Genomic DNA, 22,386 nt, shown 5'->3' on the forward strand with positions numbered 1-22,386 from the left:
CTGAGCAGAACTTGGGCACAAACTCCACAGCCAGCCCCATAACACCCAGAGGAAGCCCTACTCACAGGTGCTTTAACACACCCAGGATCACAGGAACACAGGATCCTAGGAGCTTGGTCACACCAGAATCTCAGGGTCCCAGAGGCAACTTGACTCCTAGGAGCTTGGACATACCCAGGATCAGGATCCCAGGATCCCAGAATCACAGAGAAAGCTTGACAATGATGACAATCACTCAAGTCAAATAGCTTTGATCATAGCAGGAAATCTGTATCCAAATAATTGTGCCTGTAATTCATTCCTTGACGCAGCAGAACTGTCAACACTTAACTTAGCTACTATACAATCCTTTGGTGATGTGAGGGACATTGAAGTACAGCCTTATTACAATGAAATCCAGTGTCTAAAAATTGTTCTTGCTTTTATACCACAGTAAGAACCAAGATTTTCAGCTTTACTAAAAACAAAACAAACAAACAAAAAGACATTATCTTTTTATGCTCATTTAATAACATCTCTATCATTTGTTATGATTGGTAGAAAATTATATATTATGTTGAATATAGTAATAAAAAGAATAAAAAAAGGAGTGGGAAAAAAAGAATCTTAAGGCAAGTCATTGCTACAGATGGATTACTGCACATTCACTTCAGCTCCTTATAAACTTGCTAGTTGAGATTGTACAGTGGTCATTTGGGCAGAATCCTAATGCACAGTGGAGTATTGTTGGACTAAATTTAGAAAGATGGTTGCCTCTTTTGAGAGACGGTTGGAGGGCGGCTGTGATGAGGTGCAGTGGGGACCTGAGAAGTCTGGGCTTCACTTTTTAAGACAGTGGAATAATTATAAGGGTGTTCATTTCTTTTTTTATTTTTAAAAGTATATTTCTAAAGTGTTTACAATACATAAAAAACTTTCAAAGAATGTATGGACTTAATAGTAATTTAAAGTATTTCTCATATGGTTCACTAAATCTTAAAAAATGAAGTCCTTTTATTTCTAAACAGTTCTTTAGTTCAGAGCAGAAAAGAAAGTTTAATATGTATTTTAAAAGCAGACTAAAGTAATATTAGTCTGCTTTTATGTTATGAAGTACTAATGATACAAGTTAGAACGGAACAGAAGTGCTGGTGCACGCCTTTAATCCCAGCACTTGAGAGGCAGAGGAAGGTGGATCTCTGAGTTTGAGGCCAGCTTGTTCTATAGAGTGAATTCTAGAGCAGCCAGGGCTACACAGAGAAACCCTGTCTTAAAAACAACAACAGCAAAACGTTAGAATGGAGAAAAAAGTCATTTGAATTGTGTGTGAGCAGCTCCCTATTCTTAGTTGTAGACAGACCTAGCTAGAGTGCCAGCTTTGGTGCTCACTGATGCCAGGTTGTGTCCTTGACTCTAGACCTTTAAGGAAAAGTTAGTAACTAGTACCTGTGTGTATGGGTGCATGTTCTTGTATACTTGTATGGGGTGGTCAGTAAGGAGACAGACAGACAGACAGACAGACAGACAGAGACAGAGAGACAGAGACAGAGAGAGACAGAGAACAAGTTAGAGTTTAAGCAGCCATGGTTAAGAATCAGTGGGTGGGGTGTGGTGTCTATGTGTCCACTAGCATGCTGTTCTAGTTGGAGTAGCCTGCTTCCGTGACAGCTGAGCAGCTCACTGCCACTAATATTCTTTACAACTTTGGATTCTAACTAGAAAACAGGCTTATCATTGTTAAAAATTTTAAATTATGTGTTGGATAATTGATTTAAAAGAATATGCTGTGTTCTTAAATTTAAATTTTGCATTATTCATTTTTTATTAATATAATTCCTCTGCTTCCTAATTAAAAAAAATTTTGCAGTGATTTTAGAATGTACTTCATAACTCTCAGGTAAGGTCAGATGTGATGACATAAACCTGTAATGCAGATACAAACTTTATGGTCACCCAGGGCTAAGTTCTGACAACTTGCCTCAACCCCTACCCTGCCCCAAACAACCAACATCAAAAACACCAGGCTGGGAATACAGCCCAGTAGTATAGTGCTTGCCTAGCATACAAAAAAGCCCAGGGCTAAGTACCACCAGGGGAAAACAAAAACAACAGCAACACAAACATTTTTGTAAGTTGGATGAGGAGGTACACACATCCTACAGTCCTTTCCCTCGGGAGGCTGAGGCAGGAGAATTTTGAGTTTGAAGCCAGAGTGGGCTACTCCAGGATATTCTATATTAAAACAAAATAAAAGTTAAAAATCTGGAAAAAATTGTACTTTATTGCTAATTCAATAATGCTAAAAGTGACTTTTAGCTGATATTTTTCTTGATTTTGTTATATAGATTAATAGATGAAAAGGTTTTAAAATTTTCAGTATAATTAAAGCATCTAACCGCTTTCCATTTTGTTTGTTTGTTTGTTTGTTTGTTTGTTTGTCTCACCCTACATTTTTATTAGGTCACGGAGATCCAGGACTGGAGTGCATCCAGCCCACACAGTGCAGCCTATGTTCTCTGGGATAACGGTGCTAAGAACCTTTACAGGGTTGGCTTTGAGGGCATGGTGAGTAGTGAAGAAGCACACCTGTGAGAATTGGGCCCACGCTGTGTGTGCACTGCTGTTTGTCCTCTGACGAGACACATCTGAGCCCCGGGGATGCACTAGGACAAGAGATCCTCACACCTGACACCTCAGTGCTGTGTGTCTACACTGCTTAATTGTAAACATGCTTTTGCCATAGTCAATGTTTGGGCATCTTACTATATGTTATTTTATACATGGCTTTGTAATGTAAGTGTAGTAGATTTATCTCTTAAAATCTAGCAAAAAAAATTAAGAATTATCTGTAGGGGACTCTGTGGAGTAGACCTGGAGGCTAGTATTAAAATGAGGTTGTTTCTGTATTCTATGCTGTAGTAGCTGATAAAAAGTTTAATTATTTTTAAGGAAGTTTTTTTTTTTTTTTTTTTTTTTTTTTTAAGTATAGAGTTGATAATTAAATGTGATTATCTTGTGGCAATCCCAGCACTCCAGAGCTAGAGGCAGGAGGATCTCAAGTTCAAGGTCAGCTTGGGCACATAATGAGACTGTGTCAAAATTTTAAAAACAAGGTCAAGGCAAGTGATAAACTCTGCCTCCGGAGTGCTGGTGTTAAAAGTGTGCACCATCATTACCCAACTACCAAATGCTTTGTTAATGTTAAATTTTATCATTGGATACAGGGTCAGTTCATTTCCTTTCCTATTGCATATTCATGACACTCATGTCTCTCCATGCTTTCAAATTGTGAGGGTTTTTTTGTTTGTTTGTTTTGTTTTATTTTGTTTTAAGATTCCAACTAGCTATGCTTTGTTTACTATGAAGATGTATATGCTGTGTGGGTTCAGGCAGTTAAATGAAGAACATATACAGGTTGATGGCTTATGTGGTTAATAGTATTATTTAAGGAGTTGTCTTTTGAGGGTTACCTTTCCCTCTCCATGCTGCAAGCAGGGTAGCAGCCAGTATGCTTGTATGTTTTTGTGTATTATGGATATATTTCCTTAGGATAGATACCTAGAGGTAGAATTACTGAGTCAAACTATGACGTTAAAATAATCCCAGCCTTTGTCTGGGTCTGGGACTGAGCAACGTTACATTGTTAGTGGCAGGATGGGCTGTTACAGAGCTGGGTTCTGTGTGTATGTGCCAGTTACCTGCTGTTACCTGCTGTTTACACCAGCTGCTTTCAGACTAGTTTTTTTTTTTAAACTTTTGTTTGTTTGTGTTTTCTTTAATTCACTTCAAAGCTTTCATAAGTAACTCCCAAGAATGCCTTAATGCCCACATTTCTTGTAGCACATAATCATAGGTGTCTTCTCATTCGGGTACTTAAGTAAGAATATGTTTTTTTATAGAAATAAGTGGGAAGGCACTTAATTAGCCAGATAAATGGGGAAGTTACCTGTGAAGGATGAAAGGTTGGGTTTGGTTCCATTCTTCTCTGCTTCTGCAGGCTGCTTGGCTTTACATAATTTCCCTTCTTTCTTGTATTTGCTTTATCGCTGTAATAAACGTGTGAAAGGATCAAATCTAGTGAGAGTTTTGGTTTATTTTGTGTAAAGTTATTTTAAAATTTCAGGGTGTTGTTACCACCTCGGATATTGGGTATTTCTGAGAGTTTATTGCATGCCATGTGCTTTTGAAAGTTCTGTAATGATGATGGGCCAGTGCTGACTGTGGACTTTAAAATTAGATAGCTGAAGGTACATAAGGTCTTTCTGCAGATGAGTTTTCTGCTCTAATAGATGTTCTGAAAGTAGAGTTGACTTTGGCATCCTCCCAGCACTGCCTCTGCCACAGGTGCTGAGTGGAGCTTGTTGCTTTGCATACTGTGCCTCATTTCAAGTTTTAATGGATACCTTTCTGCTTTCGTTTCTTCTTAGTCTGATCTCAAGTGTGTCCAGGATGCCAAAGGAGGTTCTTTCTACAGAGATCATTGCCCTGTGCTAGGTGAGTTAGCAGATAAAGAAAATTTCCAAATAATGAGTCAGCTTCATAGAATTAGTATAATGTCTCAATTGGACAGGAAAAAATTGATTATCATTAAAGTTATATAGAGAAGTACTAAGTTTCATTGTAGTTTTAAAACAGTTATTTCTTTTTATGATTTATTTAGGCTCAGAATGAGTTGTCATGTCTTGGGAATTGATGTGCTATTTGTATCATAATGTATATTTAATATACTTTTAACTGAACTTACACCATTGAAATTTTTGTATTCGGTTATATCAGTGTTGTATCTCCCATACTACTGAGGAAAGAATTTGACAATTTTGTGATTATTAATACCTCACACTTACTATAAAACTAATTTCTTGGTAAAAGAATAGCTTCAAGATCAAGGTAATATAGTAAATATAATTCAAGGAACATAAATGTTTTTAAAGAGTAAAGAAGCCAAATCTGCTTTTGTTTACAAACTAGTTATTGTTGGTGTGTTGTGATGGGCCCACCGTCTCCAAGCACTTTCCTCCCTGGTAGTGTGTGTGCTTTCATTTCACTTGCCTTTTTGTCAAAGCATGCTGTTTTCTTTCAGCCTATTTTTATTTCTTTTTAAAGGAGAGTGTAGGAACATGCACATGCATTTGGCTAGCGCATTTTCTTACTTTCTTTTGTGCCTTTATAAGGAAAGTGTGGACTCAACATGAACATTTTGATCCCTCCAATGGAGTGTTTGATGATTTTAAATCTTTGTCCCAGAATCTTTATTTTTAATTGGCCTTAGTCAGAAATGCAGATTTTGTTAAAAATACTAAGCACATTTGAGGAAATCTAGGTTTCCCATTTAGAGTCTATATTTAGTTACTACGGTTACTGGGGCTCTGGTGCAGTGCAGGAGTCATCCAAACAAACTGTGAGTGTTTTTATCTTTCAGAACTCTGTGTTTTTATTTAATGTATGTGAGTACACTGTAGCAGTCTTCAGAGACACCAGAAGAGGGCTTCGAATCCCATTGCAGATGGTTGTGAGCCACCATATGGTTGCTGGGAATTGAACTCAGGACTCCTGGAAGAGCAGTCAGTGCTCTTAACTGCTGAGCCATCTCTCCAGCTCCCAGAACTGTATATTCTGATGTAGATTCATAGATTTTGCTTCTACTTAATTTTTATGAGTGACTGTATTGTTAGAAATTTCTTGTACTTGGTTTGTGGTTTTGTGGACCAAGCCCAGTGCCTTCCATCTGCCTGACAAGAGGTGCAGCGCTCAGCTCCATGCCTCTTGGCAGCTTATGAGTTATGTTGATTTACTTTTTTTGTGTTTGAGAACTCTGTTCTAAAATCTTATACTCACATGATTACAGTTAGTTTTGGGGTCTTGTAGCATAGCATAGTGACTTTAGTTAACAGTAATGTCTGTTTTGCATCTCAAAATAGCTAAAAGAGAGAATTTGTAATTCTTTTATTATAAAGGATACATATCTGAGGTAATGGATATGCTCATTATTATTCTTATTTGCTCATTACACATTCTATGTATCTATTAAAATATAGTGTATCCATGAATGTATTTGTCACATCATTTAAGTAAAACTATTTGATTCTAAGAGAATATTATGAATAGCTGTTGGTCAATAAATGGCGTAATCTAAATGTGAAAAGTGGTTACACAAAAACACTACAACTAGCTATAGAAGATTAAAAAAAAAAGAAATGGAATATTAACCTCTGTCTTAGCTAGGGGTTTCTATTGCTGTGATGAAACACCATGACCATAAAGCAAGTTGGGGAGGAAAGGTATTATTCAGCTTATACTTCCGGATCATAGTCCATCATTGAAGGAAGTCAGGACAGGAACTCAAACAGGACAGGAACCTGGAGGCAGGAGCTGATACATAGGCCATGGAGAGATGCTGCTTACTAGCTTGATTTCCATGGCTTGCTCACCTTTCTTTCTTTCATTTTTTTTTTGTTTGTTTTTTGTTTTTTTTTGTTTGTTTGTTTTGGTTTTTTGAGACAGGGTTTCTCTGTGTAGCCCTGGCTGTCCTGGAACTCACTCTGTAGACCAGGCTGGCCTTGAACTCAGAAATCCACCTGCCTCTGCCTCCTAAGTGCTGGGATTAAAGGCGTGTGCCACCACTGCCCAGCTTTGCTTTCTTACAGAACCCAGGACCACCAGCCCAGGGATGAATCAACCCACAATGGGCCATAACCCCCATCCCTCATTGGTCACTGATTGACAAAGTGCCTAACTTACAGCTGGATCTCATGGAGGCATTTTCCTCAACTGAGGGACCTTCTCTGACACCTCTAGCTAGTGTCAAGTTGATATATAAAACCATCTAGTATAACCTAACTAGCAAGGTAGTGATTGCACAAGCATGAATGCAGTTGCATACTGCAGTAACTGCCTTTTTTCATCCATTAATTGTGTTTGAAATTACAGGTGAGCAGAATGGCAACAGGAATCCTGGTGGATTGCAGATTGGTGACCTGGTAAATATAGACCTTGATCTAGAAATTGTCCAGTCTTTACAGCACGGTCATGGAGGATGGACCGATGGCATGTTTGAGACTTTAACTACAACTGGAACCGTCTGTGGCATTGATGAAGATCATGACATTGTAGTACAGTATCCAAGTGGCAATAGGTTGGTACTGTTTCCTGGGTTTTGATGACAAAGTTAACACACAGAGATAAGAGCCTTAAAGAAAGCAAGTACTATGCTGAAACTCAGAGTTTATTGAATTTAGTTCTTAGACGCTTGATAACAAATTCAGAGCATGTGGGTAAAGCAGTGAGGGACGTGTATGTGTGTGATCACATATTTATAATAAAACCTTTTTATATTTAAAATGTGGCACGGTAGCTTACACTTATAATCTCAGCACTGAGGATATTGAAATAGGAGGATTATTGCAATTTCAAAGCCAGTGTGGTGGTTTGAATGAGAAATGTCCTCCATAGGCTCAGAATTTGAACATTTGGTCCCCATTTGGTGGTGATGTTAGGAGGTAGCACCTTGCTGGCAGAAGCACTTGAGTGGTGGCAGGCTTTGAGAGTTCATAGCTCCCTACTTCCAGCTTGCTCTGCTTCCTTTGTGTGGTTGAAGTTGAGATCTCTCAGCTTCCTGTTGCAGCTGCCTGCTGCCATGCTTCCTCTACCATCATAGAGTTTCTCTGCAATTGGACCCCAAAAATATACTTTTTGTTCTATAAATTGTTTTTCATTCTGCTATTTTATCACATGAACAGAACCCGAATAAAAGCAATTCTACGTGCTATTAATATTAGGTCCAAAATTAGCTAAATATTCTTTGTTCATGGTAGACTGTAACAGTCCATTGTGAATGAAGAGCAGTAACACTAAAACTCCTTTGGCTCGTATCTCTGGGATCCTCTCAACAGCACAGCTTTCTTTGCTTTAGACACGTGCATGCCTCTTGGTCTCGTCAACAGTGTAGTATGGCATGCATGGAGAACGGTACCGATTGTAGGACTATGTGCATTTCCTCCTTTGTATCTTTTTTATACTGCTCCCACATGTGAATAGCTTTTGTTTTGTGCTTTATCAGTAGATTTTACTCCTTTACCTCGTGTACATATCAGGTTTATGAGCTTTGAGCTTTGACAACCTTTCCCTCTACACGCCATGGTTTGGTTTCCTATTATCGGTTAAAATTATTATTGACTCTATATCTTGATTTGGGTTCTTGGAGGCTTAGTATATACCTTTTATTTTATTTTTGACCTTGTTAAAAGTGTAGTTAAAGGCTGTACCTAATATGAGTGTCTTCCTTTTTTTTTTTTTTTTTTAGGAGAGGGGTTTTATTTATAATAGGGAAAACTGTATCAAGTTTCTGTGATAATATCCAAGTGTGTGTGTGTGTGTGTGTGTGTGTGTGTGTGTGTGTGTGTGTGTGCATGTGTATGTTTGTTAGTTGTGTTTTGGGGACATGGTTTGGATGTGTAGCTTAGGCTTACCTGGAACTTACTCTGTAGCTTTGGCTTTTCACAAACTCAGTAATCCTCCTCCCTTGCATCCCTTGCCCATACTGGAATTACAGCTGCGTACCACCACCACTAGCTGTTTATCCAGATCATCAGGTTTCACACAGTCTATCAGCAGATCTAGAAATATTTTGGAACATATCAATTAGGTCAGAAAAAGAAATGAAAGGACAAATATAAGGGAGTGGGAAGCACTCTATGTAGAGGGAGAGAATTAAGTCCATACTATTGTGTTTAGGTGCTGTTGTAAGACTTATGTTTTACAATGTAATTTTGGGACGTAAAGGACACTGGCTGATGAGAAAGAATAGAATTTTGTGTATCATTCTTTAAAAAATTGTGTGTGTGTGTGTGTGTATAAACGTGTGTACTTATATTGAAGTCAGAGGACAGCTTCCAGGATTTGATTCCTTCCTTCTATCATAGGCAGTCCCAGGGTTTAAACTCAGGTTGACAGGTCTGGTGGCAAATACCTTTAGTTGTTGAGCCATCTTGCTGGTCCCTGAATATGATTTTAACTATTCAAGAGACCCTTTCCCTCTGGGTTGCTTTAAAAAAAATTTACTTGCATGGTTATAATGTTTTATTATTTATGTGTATATGAGCCTGCATGAATTTATGTGCACCATATATGTGTAGGAGCCGTTGGAGGCCAGAGGAGGGCTTTGGACCCACTAGAATTTAGGTTGTAAGCTCTGACTGTGGATGCTGAGAACCAAACCAGGTCCTCCGCAGGAGTGTGTTTAACCCAGTGGTTCTCAGCCCTTCTGATGCTGCGACTCTTTAATGCAGTAATATAAAATTATTTCATAACTATAATTTTGCTACTGTTACAAATCCTAATTTAAATATCTGGTATGCAGGATATGCAACCCCAAAAGCATAGTGACCCACAGGTTGAGAAACACTGGCTTAACCACAGCCCCAACTTGCATGGTTCTTGGGACCAGGTTTCTTTCTTTCTTTCTTTTTTAGATTCTTTTAGATTCTCTTATCCCAGATAAGCACTTAGATTCTGAACGGTGCATAAAATGCAAATAATTTGGGAACTTCTTTAACAAGGTATCTTTTTTTGCACTGGAGTTCAGTGTGTAGTTAAGTGGAGTGTGTTGTGTATGTTTTGGTACAATTGTTTGATGAGATATTGAGTAGTCAGGAAGATGATAGTAGTACAAGGAAATGCTTATGTAAAACAATGAAGCCATCATTTTAGATTAGGGATATAGCTCAGTTGTAGAGCGTTCAGCTGGCATGAATGAAGCCTTGAGTTCAATCCATAGCTCTGCATGAATATTAAGTATGGCACATGTCGGTGATCTGAGCATTTGAGGTACAGAGGCAAGAGGGCAAAAGAGTAAGATTGTTCTCAGTATGTTTGAGGCTAGCCTGGGCTATATGAGATTCTGTCAAAACAAAAACAAACAAAATAAATTTGATTTGTGTGTGTTTCTGGGAAATTGAACCCAGGGTTTGTTGAGGCCAGACAGTGACTATCACTGAGCCCCAGACCAGATATTTTTGTTTGTTTGTTTGTTTTGATACAAGGGTTACGATTATGGAAAACATTTATGCGTGGCAAATTAAAACTAGATAGTCTTAACTGTGAGATTGGCAGTCGTGTAGGATGTGATTTCAACCCTCCCAGTGCTGGGACCCTTTAATGCAGTTCCTCATGTGTGACACCTAGCCGTAACGTTATTTTGTTACTATTTCATAACTGATTTTGCTACTATTATGAATCATAATACAAATATCAGATATACAGGATATCTGATATGCAACTCTCAAAGGGGTTGTGACCCATAGGTTGAGAATCCCTGAATTATAATTGATAGGGAGTTTGGCTAGGATAGAATGATAAATATATACGTGTGATCAGGAAACTTTCTTAAACTGCTCTGAAGTAACCAACTCTGTGTGCAGTGAGGTACATACAGTGATGTTCTTTATGTATGCTATGTACTGGTAAACATCAAAAGTTAATAAAAAAAATTCAGAATGTAATTTCATAGGGTTGCTTTATTATTTTGAAGTAGTACAGAGTTTTTCTCCCAGCAGTGTTTAAAGATATATTGAGTGAATTCACTTGTTCTGAGCCTGAGTTCTGTTTTTGTAGATGGACTTTCAATCCTGCTGTTCTCACTAAGGCAAACATTGTCCGAAGTGGGGATGCTGCACAGGGTGCAGAAGGAGGCACCTCACAGTTTCAAGTGGGTGATCTTGTGCAAGTTTGTTATGATCTGGAAAGAATTAAACTTCTCCAAAGAGGACATGGTGAATGGGCTGAAGCAATGCTTCCAGTAAGTATATGTAAATAGTTTGGAAAAAAATACTATACTGTGCTTGTAAAATTAATTAGCTAATTAATTAAAGCAAATTAATTTTAGAAACAATTGGAATTGAAAGTTACATAAAAAAAAATCACTCAGAATGTAATTGCAAAGAAAGACTGTGCACAGAAAACTGACAAAAGCTAAAGTCAAGCAATTGAAAATCAGCTAAAATAAATTAAGGATATGCCAAGACACAGAAGAATAAAAGAACAGGAATGAGGTGTTAGAACATAAGAAAGAATTCAAAAGAAGAAAAAGGTCATTTAAAATATTATGATTGGCTGAGGAGATGGCTCAGTTGTAAAGTACCTACCAGGCAAGCAGGAGGACTGATTCCTTCACCCCGAACCATGTAAAAGCCATGTATCTGTAACTCCAGCATTGGAGAGGGGAGCTGCAGGTCAGTGGAGCTTGCTGGCCTGCCAGGCCAACAAATGGGTAAATGCCAGGGTCCACAAGTTGGTGGGGGGAGGGAGGGAGGGAGGGAGGGAGGGAGGGAGGGAGGGAAGGAGAGAAAGAGACCTTGCCCCTCTCTGAGATGATACGGTAGAGGCTAGGGAGAAGTGGTTCAGCATGTAAGCTCTGATGATCGGACTCCATCTTCAGGGACCCACATGATAGGAGGAGAGAATTGCTTCTGCAAGTTGTCCTCTGACCACCACTTACACCATGTCATGGGTGCACACATTTGCATTCTTACACACACGATAAATAAAAGTGTAATTAAAAAATGGAGAGTGGTAGTGGAAGACTTTTGGTTTTTGGCATCCACGTGAGTATGTGTGTGTGCTTGAGCATGACCTTCTTCATGTACCACACACAGATACACATACACACTATATGCATATGTGCAAATACAAGCCTTTTAACAGTGATGATTAAGCTGGGTGATGGTAGAGCACGCCTTTAATCCCAGGACTTGGGAAGCAGAAGCAGACGGATCTCTTGGGTTGGAGGCCAGCCTAGTCTACAGAGTGAGTTCCAGGACAGCCAGTGCTGTTCAGAGGGGAAAAAAAGGTGATGGTTAAGTTGGAAGGAACACAAAACAAGTAATTACCACAGATAATACCTTAGGAGCGATAGAAGCATCAAAGCATGAGGAATTTAAATATGAAAAAGAAAGTATATTTCACAGAAAATGACATGTAGAGAATATCTGACATTCATATGTAAGCTCCACACAAGATTTGAAACATAAAATTCTTTTTTGGTCTAAATAACATCTTGTGAATACCAGCCAGCTGTCTACCACTAAGCTAACATTTGCAATTCCAGCTAAATGTTGAAATTGAAAACAGATTTGAAGTTGAACTTGAAAGGGAGGGCACATGACATACCCAGGAACCTACTCGGATAGAGTGACTTGAGTCTTTGAGAAATTTTTTTCCCACTGCTAAAAAAAAAGGTCAAATTATTGGTCATTACAGGAAGAGGAACATTTTGTATTGAAAAATATCTCAGGGTTTCATGTAGAAAACAGTGATAATATAATTTAAAAAAGAAAAGGTATATTTAGCCAAACTAACTTAACTCTAGGGGTTGTAAATTGCTTTGAGTATGTAAGAATTTAAAGGCCCTGTTCTCGTAATCCTAGATAATCTACTAAAGAATGAATGGTACACTGATACAATCCAGGTGACTACCTGCCAGCTGGTCATGCTGTGTATTTGTTTGGTTAATTAATTTGAAAGGACAACACATACAGTGATTACATATTCTATATATTCTAACAGCATAACTGCAACTGTCAGAAATGGAAATGAGGAAACATGAGAAGTTTAAAAGTTTGTTTTTTAGCTGTGTTAACTAACTATCATGAAATACTATTATTTAAAATTATTGAAAGCCTGGTGTGCAATGGCTGCAAATAGCAGCCTCTGTGGTAGTGCGCTCAGCCTATTGCTTGTGTGAGTTGCCCTAAGGGAGCTTAGACAGTTTTGGTGGGTATGCCTATTTTGTATTCCAATGCTGTTCTCCAGGTAGGCTCTAGACAGAGATCCAGGGACCTTTGAAAAGTCCTAAGGCATTAGTGGCCAGGATTCACATCGAACAGGTCATGTTTATCTGCACTAAGAATAAGACACATAAGTGACCTGTAGAGAGCCAAGGTCAAGTTCCTGGACACTGGAGCATCCATACCTAAAAGAAGCGGTATGGATGCTCCACTTCATCACATTTAATTTAATGAATTTTAAAGACATGGTAGCTGAGAAGTGGCTTGTTCCAGATGTCCTTGAGATCAATTACTTCTATCCCCAGTTATTGTCTTCTGGACAGCTGGTAAGGACCCGCATTCCTGAGGGCTTCCACTGTGTGGGAATTCCATACTCCACTAGTCATGCTCATTAAAAAATATTATATCCAGTCTGCCTCCTTCCCTCCCTCCGTCCCTCCCTCCCTTTCTCCCTCCCTCCACCCACTCCTTCCCTCTCTTCCTCCAATTATTTGCTTGCTTGCTTGTTTGTTTGTTTATTTATTTATTTGGTTTTTCGAGACAGGGCTTCTCTGTGTAGGTGTGCTGGAACTTGCTCTGCTGACTGCTGGCCTTGAACTTGGACACCTCACCTGCCTCTGTTTCCTAAGTGCTAGGATTAGAAGTGTATCACCACTGCCAGGCTCTAGTCTGCTTTTTGAAAGTGTGTGTGTGTGTGTGTGTGTGTGTGTGTGTGTGTGTGTGTGTGTGTGAAGATGTAGGGAAAATGAGGGGGAGGGGGATGTAAGAAGAACACACAAATGACTAACTTCAATATTGTTCATACTACAGAATAGACATTCATGTATATGAGTTTTTTTTAAAGAAGTAAGGAGATATATGGTCATATTTGTATTTATATAAAAATATTAGTTAAATATAGCTGTTAAGGACAATGTAAACTTTATGTTAAAAAAAAGATAAGTTGAGATTTAAACTCGGTTGTAGAGTGCTCACAACTGTAGATATGTGGCTCACTGTAGTCTGTAGTTCCAGGTCCAGGAGATCCGTGGCCCTCTTTTGGCCTCTGGATACCTTCATGCTTGTGGTTCACATATATGCACTCAGGCACACACGAATACATTTAAAATATGAAGTAAGTTTTTAAAAAATAAAAAGATGATAAAGTAAAACCCTACTTCTGACTTCTGTCCATGAAGAAGCCTGTGAGTAATGAGAAGGTAGCAGCAGTAACCAGCTCAGTGTAGTCATGATTTCAAATAACCTCCCTACTAAGAGGAAAGTTATAGAGAATGGGCCTTGTACCAGATAGTGAAAAAACGTTATCAGGGATTTGTAGAGTTGTACACAAAGAATGAACATCGAACTTGAAGAGCTCTCACTGGCAACATGCAGAAGGGTAGACAAGCCTGTTCAACTATGCCAGTGAGCAGAATTAAGATTGTGAGTCAGATAATCCCATTTCTTCATACTATTTATAATGAGGGGAAAAAAGCATATAGACTTTGACATTTTTGAAAAGACTTACTTTGTTTTTTTAGGATTATTTTGTGTCTTTAAGTGTATGTGCATCATGTATGTGCAGATGCCCAGAGGTTGGAAGAAGGCATCAGATCTCTTGGAACTGGATTATGGATGGCTGTGAGCCACCATGTGGGTGCTGGGAATTGAACCTGGTCCTTTGCAAGAGCAAATGCTTTTAACCGCTGAGTGCATCGTTCTGACCCTCAAGGTTTATTTTTTATGTTTGTCTGTCTGTGGATCTGTGCATGTGTGCATATGAATGCACGTGCCTCTGGAGTCTAGAAGAAGGCATGAGATCTAGAGCTACAGTTATAGGTGATCGTGAGACAACCAGAGTGGGTGCTTCGAAACTAAGTTACTCTGCAAGAGCAGTATGTGCTCTTAACTGTTAACTCATGATCTTTGGATCTTCATTTTAAACAAACTAAGAAGTTGTTTATGTGACAGCTGGAAATTTGAATACTGATATTTTATGCTTTATGATACAGAATTGCTGATAGTGTTTAGTGGGTAGATTATAGTATAGATCTGTTAATACTGTATGTTTTGTTTGTATAGGCTGATGTAATCTTGTAATGGAGAATAGGTGGGGGGGGATATATGAAGATTGGCCATGAGCTGATAAATATTTTTAGCTATTGGAGAGTACATGAAAATTCAGTATACTCTTAGCCTCTTAGCTACTTTTGTTTGCAGATTCCCATAATAAAACATCAAAGGGAAGAGTAAAAAGAAACAAAAACATTTTATGTAGAATTTATTAAATATGTATGTGTATATACATATCTATACCCATACCTATATGAGAAAGAGAGAGAGAGAGAGAGAGAGAGAGAGAGAGAGAGAAAGAGAGAGAGAGAGACAGAGAAAGAGAAGGAAGAAATGGGCAGAAAGGCAAGAGCATCATCTAGAAATAGTGAGACTCCTTTTAAGAAGTTGGAAGAGTCAAACAGGCCAACAGTGTACAAGGTTGATCTTATCTTTAGGAATTAGCTATTCTGTTCTCACTAATATTCAGGTGTTGTGATTCTGTAATGCTAAAGAGATTGACTTTTGTAGCTGAGTTTAAAATGGGGCTAATAAAAGTGCTTGTTTGTGGATTAGGTGTACCCATGAATGTAAAGGTCTTAGAACAGTGTTTGTCATCTGGTGAGAACTCAGGTTGCTACTGATATCTGTGCACAGCTCACCTTCCTACTAGATTTAATATACATGTTATTTCTTAAAAAGCAGTTTCTTTACACTTTTATTTTAGAGTAACTAATACTTTATGTTTATCAGTGTTTGCCTATATACATGTGTGTATCCCACATGTGTTCTGGTGCTTGGAGAGGTCAGATGAAGGTGTTTGATACCTTGGAGCTAGATTTAGTGTTGGTTGTGAGCCACCTGTGGGTGCTAGGAACAGAACCCAGATCACCTGCAAGAGCAGGTGCTCTTAATGGTTAAGCTATCTCTCCAGCCCCATTATTCAGATATTTCAAAAAGGATACTATTAAGTTTGTGACTAATAATCTATTTGAGTATTGTTACCTCAAAATTTTAAAATTAGTAACTAAGTAAAATCAACACTTTAAAATACATAAGGTGATGATTGCATTTAATATTACATTTTTCTTTTTTAAGACTTTAGGTAAAGTTGGCCGAGTACAACAGATTTATTCGGACAGTGACTTAAAGGTGGAAGTCTGTGGAACATCTTGGACGTATAACCCTGCAGCAGTTTCCAAGGTGGCCCCTGCAGGATCAGCCATTAGCAATGCATCTGGTGGTAGGTTTGTCTTGTTTCCCTAAAGATGATACCCAGATCTCAGACTGGACATGGTAGCACACACTTTTAATCCCAGCACTCAGGTAGATCTCTGAGTTCAAATCTAGCTTGATTTATAGTGCTAGTTCCAGGCCAGCCAGGGATACACAGAAAAACCCTTATTTGAAAAACAGACAAACAAACAAAAAGAAGTTCTCATGCCCAGATGGTCATGTCTGTGCACTTCCAGATAGCATGGACTCACTTGGACATTGAGTACTTACTTTGTAAACCTTTTTTTTATTTGTTTCTATGGCTTTGTTTTTCTAGGCAGGGTTTCTCTGTGTAGCCATGTCTATCCTAGAACTCAGAGATTCATCTGTCTCTGCTTCCTGAGTGCTGGGAATAAAGGCTTGTGACACCACTGTCCAGCTACTTTTAAACTTTTTCTTTTTCTCTTTTTTTACACTTTACCCTTTCCTCTATGCTCCTTCCCTACCATTCTTCTTTCCAGTTCTCCTCCTTTTATTGTATTGAGTATTCATTACTCTGGCTAAGTAGCTCCTGGAAAGGTTCCATGAATTTGTGCTTTTCCTTGGGCTTATCAAGGTTCTCTGTACCAGAGAGACACTTGAAGTTTAGTTCTTATCTCAATCAGAAATGGATTTTTTTTTTTTTTTTTTTGGTAAAAAAAAAATCCTCTCCTAGCTTACTTTTTATTTCCAACATTATTGCTAGAAGATGTTTTTCTTCCTGTATATTTTCCCATCAGTTACAGTAGCATTAGAAGAACCCATGGTGTCTTAGGATTTCCATTGCTGTGAAAAGACACCATAACCAAGGCAACTTTTATAAATGTTAACACTTAATTTGGGCTGGTTTACAGGTTCACAGGTTCAGTCCATTATCATCATGGCAGGAAGAATGGCAACTTCCAGGCAGACATGGTACTGGAGAAGGAGCTGAGAGTTCTGCATCTTGATCCAAAGGAAACTAGGAAAAAGCTCTCTTCCACGTTGGGTGGAGTTTGAATGTAGGACCTCAGAGCCTACATAGTGACATGCTTCCTCCAACAGGGCCACACCTATTCTAACAAGGCTACACCACCAAATCGTACCACTTTCTGGGCCAAGCATATTCAAACCACCATATATGCTAAAATGTGAATTTGCTGAGTGCTTGGCTAAACTTGTTTCTAATGTCCTTCCTTCATATGCTCTAGCTTTGTGTGCACAGTCTAGTTTATTCTGCATCATTTTCTAAGTCACTGTATGTGCACTTTTGCCATGTAGTAGAAGAGAGAGGACCATAGTAGTAAATGAAACATATGAATAAACAAACAAACAAAACCACTGGGTTAGTAGATATGGTGGTTATATTTGATAAGTAGAGGCAAGAGGGATCTGAGTTTGAGGCTAACCTGGGTGTCTTGAAATCCTGTATCCAAAAAGAAATGATGATTTCAGATTTTATTTTGTAATTTTATTTTTACTTTTCTCTCTTTTGAGTTCCTGTTGCAGATTGCTAGTATCCTGATAACTTAAGCTGTGTTGATTTATATTTTGAGCTTAAAGCATCATGTTAGCTTGGCTACATACAAACTAAAAAGTGAAGAGTAATTAATACCTACTCTCAAATAATTGGGCTTGGCAGGCATTTTGATTTTTCTTTTACACCACTTTGTGATTACTTTGCTTTTGAGTAGAATGAAAAGACTGGAGCTTGATATCTTCTGCTTTACTATTTTGGAAAAACAGTCAAGTGGCACTTAACAGAGCATGCTCTTATCATTTCTGTGTTCATATTCAGCAGAAAGTTGATTTCCTCCCAAAAATGTTTTTCCTGATATTCTAGAGGGTACATTATTTCTGAGCTTTAATTGCTGCTCTGAGTTTACTACAGAATGTAATGTTCTGTTGTCTGTAGTGAAGAATTAAGCTCTAAAAGGCATTCCTATCATTGTGGGATTGCCATGCTAGTGTGTTTATAGTATCTTTATTTAGTATGACTAAATCTGAAATTATTTTAATCTGTAATGCTTTACTTTTTCTGTATTTACAAGTTGAAATACATGATTTGAAGACTCTTAAGATATTTATGGGGTTGAATTTAATGGAGCTTGGAATTAACGCTTATTACTTGCTCAGGTAGCTGTCTGTACACAATAGAAATAGCATTAATTTAGAAATAGTAAAACAGAGAAAGTGTTTAGGAACATGGAGAACATCTGTTCCTTTAACTCCTTGTTTTGTGCCTTGCAGAAAGACTCTCCCAGCTTCTGAAGAAATTATTTGAAACCCAAGAATCTGGTGACCTCAATGAAGAGCTGGTTAAGGCTGCTGCCAATGGAGACGTGGCTAAAGTGGAAGATTTGCTGAAAAGACCAGATGTGGATGTGAGCATTTCAAAAACAACTTTGAGGCATTTGCAAACGTTGAAGTTTAATGATTTAATAAAGGCTGAAGTCTTTTAGCCATCTAGAATTGGCTCTTGCAGTTGATAGGAAACATGAACCTATTTTCATTTTTCATGTAGATAGTGTTTTTAGTACTAGATATTGAAACTACCATCTTTTCTCCAGTATGCATTCTAATCTTCCAGTGCCAAAAATCAGCTGCGTACTGAGACAGGGGTTGGTTGTTCTTTGTATCCGTTATTGTGTAAGTGCCTGGCTGTTTTAGTTCTTGTAGTTTTGAATATATTTTGAAGTCAGAGTAGTATAGTAGTCTTTGCTCTGTTCTTCCTGATCTTGTGTGTGTGTGTGTTTTCACAGAGCATTTAGGTTTTTTTTTTCTCTTTTTTAGTTTTTAAGTTTTTAGTTGTCACTGGGATGCATTGTAGGTTGCTTTGGCTCTTTGACTGTCTTGTAATTCATGATGTTTGCATGTCTTCCTGTATTTATGAGTCCTCTTCAGTTTCTTTCCTCAGTAGTTTAGAATTCCATCATAGAAATCTGTGACCTCTTTGGTCAAATTAATTCCTTGCTACCTTTTGGGTCCCAGTTGTAACTAGGATTGAAAAGCTTTCTGTTCAGATGGCTTGCTGCTGAGGTTTGTCAGTTCTGCTATCGTGTTTGCAGTTTGCTGATTAATTCAAGTCGGTGTTTTGGTGGATTCTTTACAGTTGCCATCCATCTGTCTGTCTTTCCCTTTTTTCCTTCTGTACTTAAGTTCCTTTCCTTTTCCCTCCTTTGGGTTTTTCAAACAGGATCTTGTTGTATAGTCTTGGATGGTCTCCTGCCACAGCCTGTAAGATGTTGGATAACGGACATCTTCCATAGTGTCTGACTTTCTGATTTTCTGTGTAGAAATCATGCTCCCTACAGACAATGACAGCTTGATTTCCTCTTCCCAGGTTAGATGACCTTTGTTGTGGTGGTGGTTGTATGTTTGTTTTCCTTTTGATTGTGTGCTCTGTGACTACCAGGTGGAATAAATACATAGTAATAGTGCCCATCTTAGCCTTGTTTCAAATCTGAAAACTTTATCTCATTTAGCCTGTTAGGTGCTGTTTACTGCATATGACTTTTATTATATCGAAATATATTCCATCAATATTAATTTGTTCAGTTTTCATCATAAAGAAATGTTGGATTTTATCAAGTACTCTTTTTTTTTTTTTTTTTTTTTTTTTTTTTTAGCATTTATTGAGATGCTCATGAAATTTCTTGGTTCTTCATTTGTTGAGGTAGTATAATCATGTTTATTGATCATGAATCTCGATGTAATTTTCCATTTCTTTGCCTGAACTACACTGATTGTAATGAATGATCTGTTTTGTTTTGTTTTGGTTTGGTTTTTGGTTTTTCGAGACAGGGTTTCTCTGTGTAGCCCTGGCTGTCCTAGAACTCACTCTGTAGACCAGGCTGGCCTTGAACTCAGAAATCTGCCTGCCTCTGCCTCCCGAGTGCTGGGATCAAAGGCGTGCACCACCAGGCCCGGCTATGAATGATCTTTTTAAAAGGGATATTTTCTTATAGTTTTGTTTTGTGTTGTGTCCTTGTCTGGTTTTCATATAATAATGCTTGCCTGATAGAGTTTGGAATAATAATTGAAGAGAATTGGTGTTCATTCTTCCTTGAGGTGCAGTTGAATGAAGCAAGTCTGGGAAGTTGCTACTGATTCCCTTACATGTTACTTTTCGTCCAGGCTTTCTGTTTTGTGAAGATTCAGTATTGAGAGAGAGGATAGGATGGATACAAATGTCCTATGTATCCATTAATTTGTTGAGGATCCCTTGCCGCTCAGTGCTCCTTTGGTGTTCTCCATGCTGTTGGCTATAATATTTGTTTTTCATCTCCAGTTTTCAGTATTCCTCCTTTCCTTTAGTCACGCTAAGGATTGGTCTATTTTATTTTATTTTGTCGAAGCACACTCTCTGTTTACTTGATTTTATTTTCAGTTTTCTGCTTCATTTATTTCTGCTCTGATCTGTGAGTTCTGGTCTTGAGACCCTGGCCTTGCACATGCTTACCTGCTTCAGCACACACTCAGATCTTCAGGATACTGTGCCCTCTATAGATTTTGGATTTCATTGTTTTTGTATTCCTTGGAGCACAAAGATAATTTGTGTGATGGTTAATGTAGATTATTGACTTAATTGAATTGAGAAGCATCTAGGACATTGGTAAAAATAAGTGTGTGTGTGGAGGAGGAGAATATTTCCAGAAAAATTCAAGGTAGTGGGTGGAGAGTTGAAGGGTATCCTTGAATGTGTGCAATACAAGCCAACAGACTGGGAGTACAAGTAAAAGAAAAGGGGAGGCGAGCCCAGTACAGGCGTATTCTCCCTCCCTGGGCTAGTATGATGTGTGCTGTTCTGACCTTCATGATGGTCTAAGGCATAAAACCTTCCAAAAATGTATATTAAAAGAATCATTCCTTCCTTAAGTTGTTATTCTCAAGTATTTGTCACAGGAAAAAAATCTTTTTTTTTCAGTTTGTATTTTTTATTAGATATTTTCTTTATTTACATTTCAAATGTTATCCCCTTTCCTAATTGCCCCTCTGAAAACACTATCCCTTCCCCCCTCCCCCTGCTCACCAGCCCACCCACTCCTGCTTCCTGGCCCTGGCATTCCCCTAATACTGGGGCATAGAACCTTTACAGGACCAAGGTCCTCTCCTCCCACTGATGACTGACCAGGCTATCCTCTGCTGCATATGCAGCTAGAGCCCTGAGTCCCACCATGTGTTTTCTTTGGTTGGTAGTTTAGACCCAGGGAGCTCTGGAGGTTAGTTCATATTAATGTTCCTCCTATGGGGCTTCAGACCCCTTCAGCTCCTTGGGTCCTTTCTCTTGCTCCTTCATTGGGGACCCTGTGCTTTGTGCAATGAATGGCTGTGAGCATCCACTTCTGTATTTGTCAGGCACTGGCAGAGCCTCTCAGGAGACAGCTGTATCAGGCTCCTGTCAGCAAGCTCTTGTTGGCATCCACGATAGTGTCTTGGTTTGGTGGTTGTTTATGGGATGGATCCCAAAGTGGAGCAATCTCTGGATGTTCATTCCTTCAGTCCCTTTGCCTCTGTAACTCCTTCCATGGGTATTTTGTTTCCCCTTCTAAGAAGGATCAAAGTATTCACACTTTGGTCTTCCTTCTTGTTGAGTATCATGTGTTTTGTGAATTGTATCTTGGGTATTCTGAGCTTTTGGCCTAATATCCACTTATTACTCAGAAGATGCTCCAACATGTAATAAGGACAGACACATGTTCCACTATGTTCATAGCAGCCTTATTTATAATAGCCAGAAGCTGGAAAAGTCTTAACTAACATAGTTGTTTATCTGTACTCTTTGTTTACAGTTGTGTGGATTGGGATACAGGACTTTGCATATTCGAGGCAAGTGCTGTAGCACTAAACTGTGTCCTCAGCCCTTGCAGTCTTTTTTGATAGCATTTTTATTTACTTGTAGAAACTTTAAACAGTGTGCAGTATATTTTGATCACGACTCTCTTTCAACTCCTCCTACTGCCCTCAGTTTTTCCCAGCTCATCTCATGTCTTTTTTAAAAAGGAGAGGCCAAGCAGTACTGCCCAGTATATGCATGGCATGCATGTGGGGCCATCTTCTGGCATAGGCAGCCTACCTACCAGTAGCCATGTTCCTAAAGGACAGTGATCTTTTCTCCCTCAGCAGCTATCAGTTCCTCTAGGAGTGGGGTCTTAAGGGCTCCTCCCCACCCATGCTGGAATCTTGGTTGTTTTTTTTTTTTCTTGAGATAGGGTCCCTGGCTGTCCTGGAACTCCGTCTGTAGGTCAGGCTGGCCTCAAATCACAGGGATCCGCCTGCCTCTGCCTCCTGAGTACTGGGAGTAAAGGTTTGCCCCGCCACTGCCCGGCTCCATGCTGGAGTGCTAAGGACGAGATCTGTATTG

The 22,386-nt window shown here is 38.7% G+C and overlaps 1 protein-coding gene and 1 pseudogene across 3 annotated transcripts in view; both read left to right on the forward strand.

The window, feature by feature from the left end:
* Nucleotides 1-22,386, forward strand: part of Mib1 (mindbomb E3 ubiquitin protein ligase 1) — a 92,954-nt gene that overhangs the window by 19,292 nt on the left and 51,276 nt on the right. For all 3 annotated transcript variants that reach the window (NM_144860.3, NM_001364997.1, XM_006525811.4), the window contains exons 4-9: nt 2,440-2,544; nt 4,407-4,473; nt 6,907-7,111; nt 10,588-10,771; nt 15,888-16,032; nt 18,273-18,406. In NM_144860.3, coding sequence (NP_659109.2) covers nt 2,440-2,544; nt 4,407-4,473; nt 6,907-7,111; nt 10,588-10,771; nt 15,888-16,032; nt 18,273-18,406 — 840 coding nt within the window. The remainder of the gene's footprint in view (nt 1-2,439; nt 2,545-4,406; nt 4,474-6,906; nt 7,112-10,587; nt 10,772-15,887; nt 16,033-18,272; nt 18,407-22,386) is intronic.
* Nucleotides 12,620-12,741, forward strand: Gm25116 (annotated as a pseudogene).

The sequence above is a fragment of the Mus musculus genome, chromosome 18 (assembly GCF_000001635.26).
Source record: "Mus musculus strain C57BL/6J chromosome 18, GRCm38.p6 C57BL/6J".
Lineage (NCBI taxonomy): Eukaryota > Metazoa > Chordata > Mammalia > Rodentia > Muridae > Mus > Mus musculus.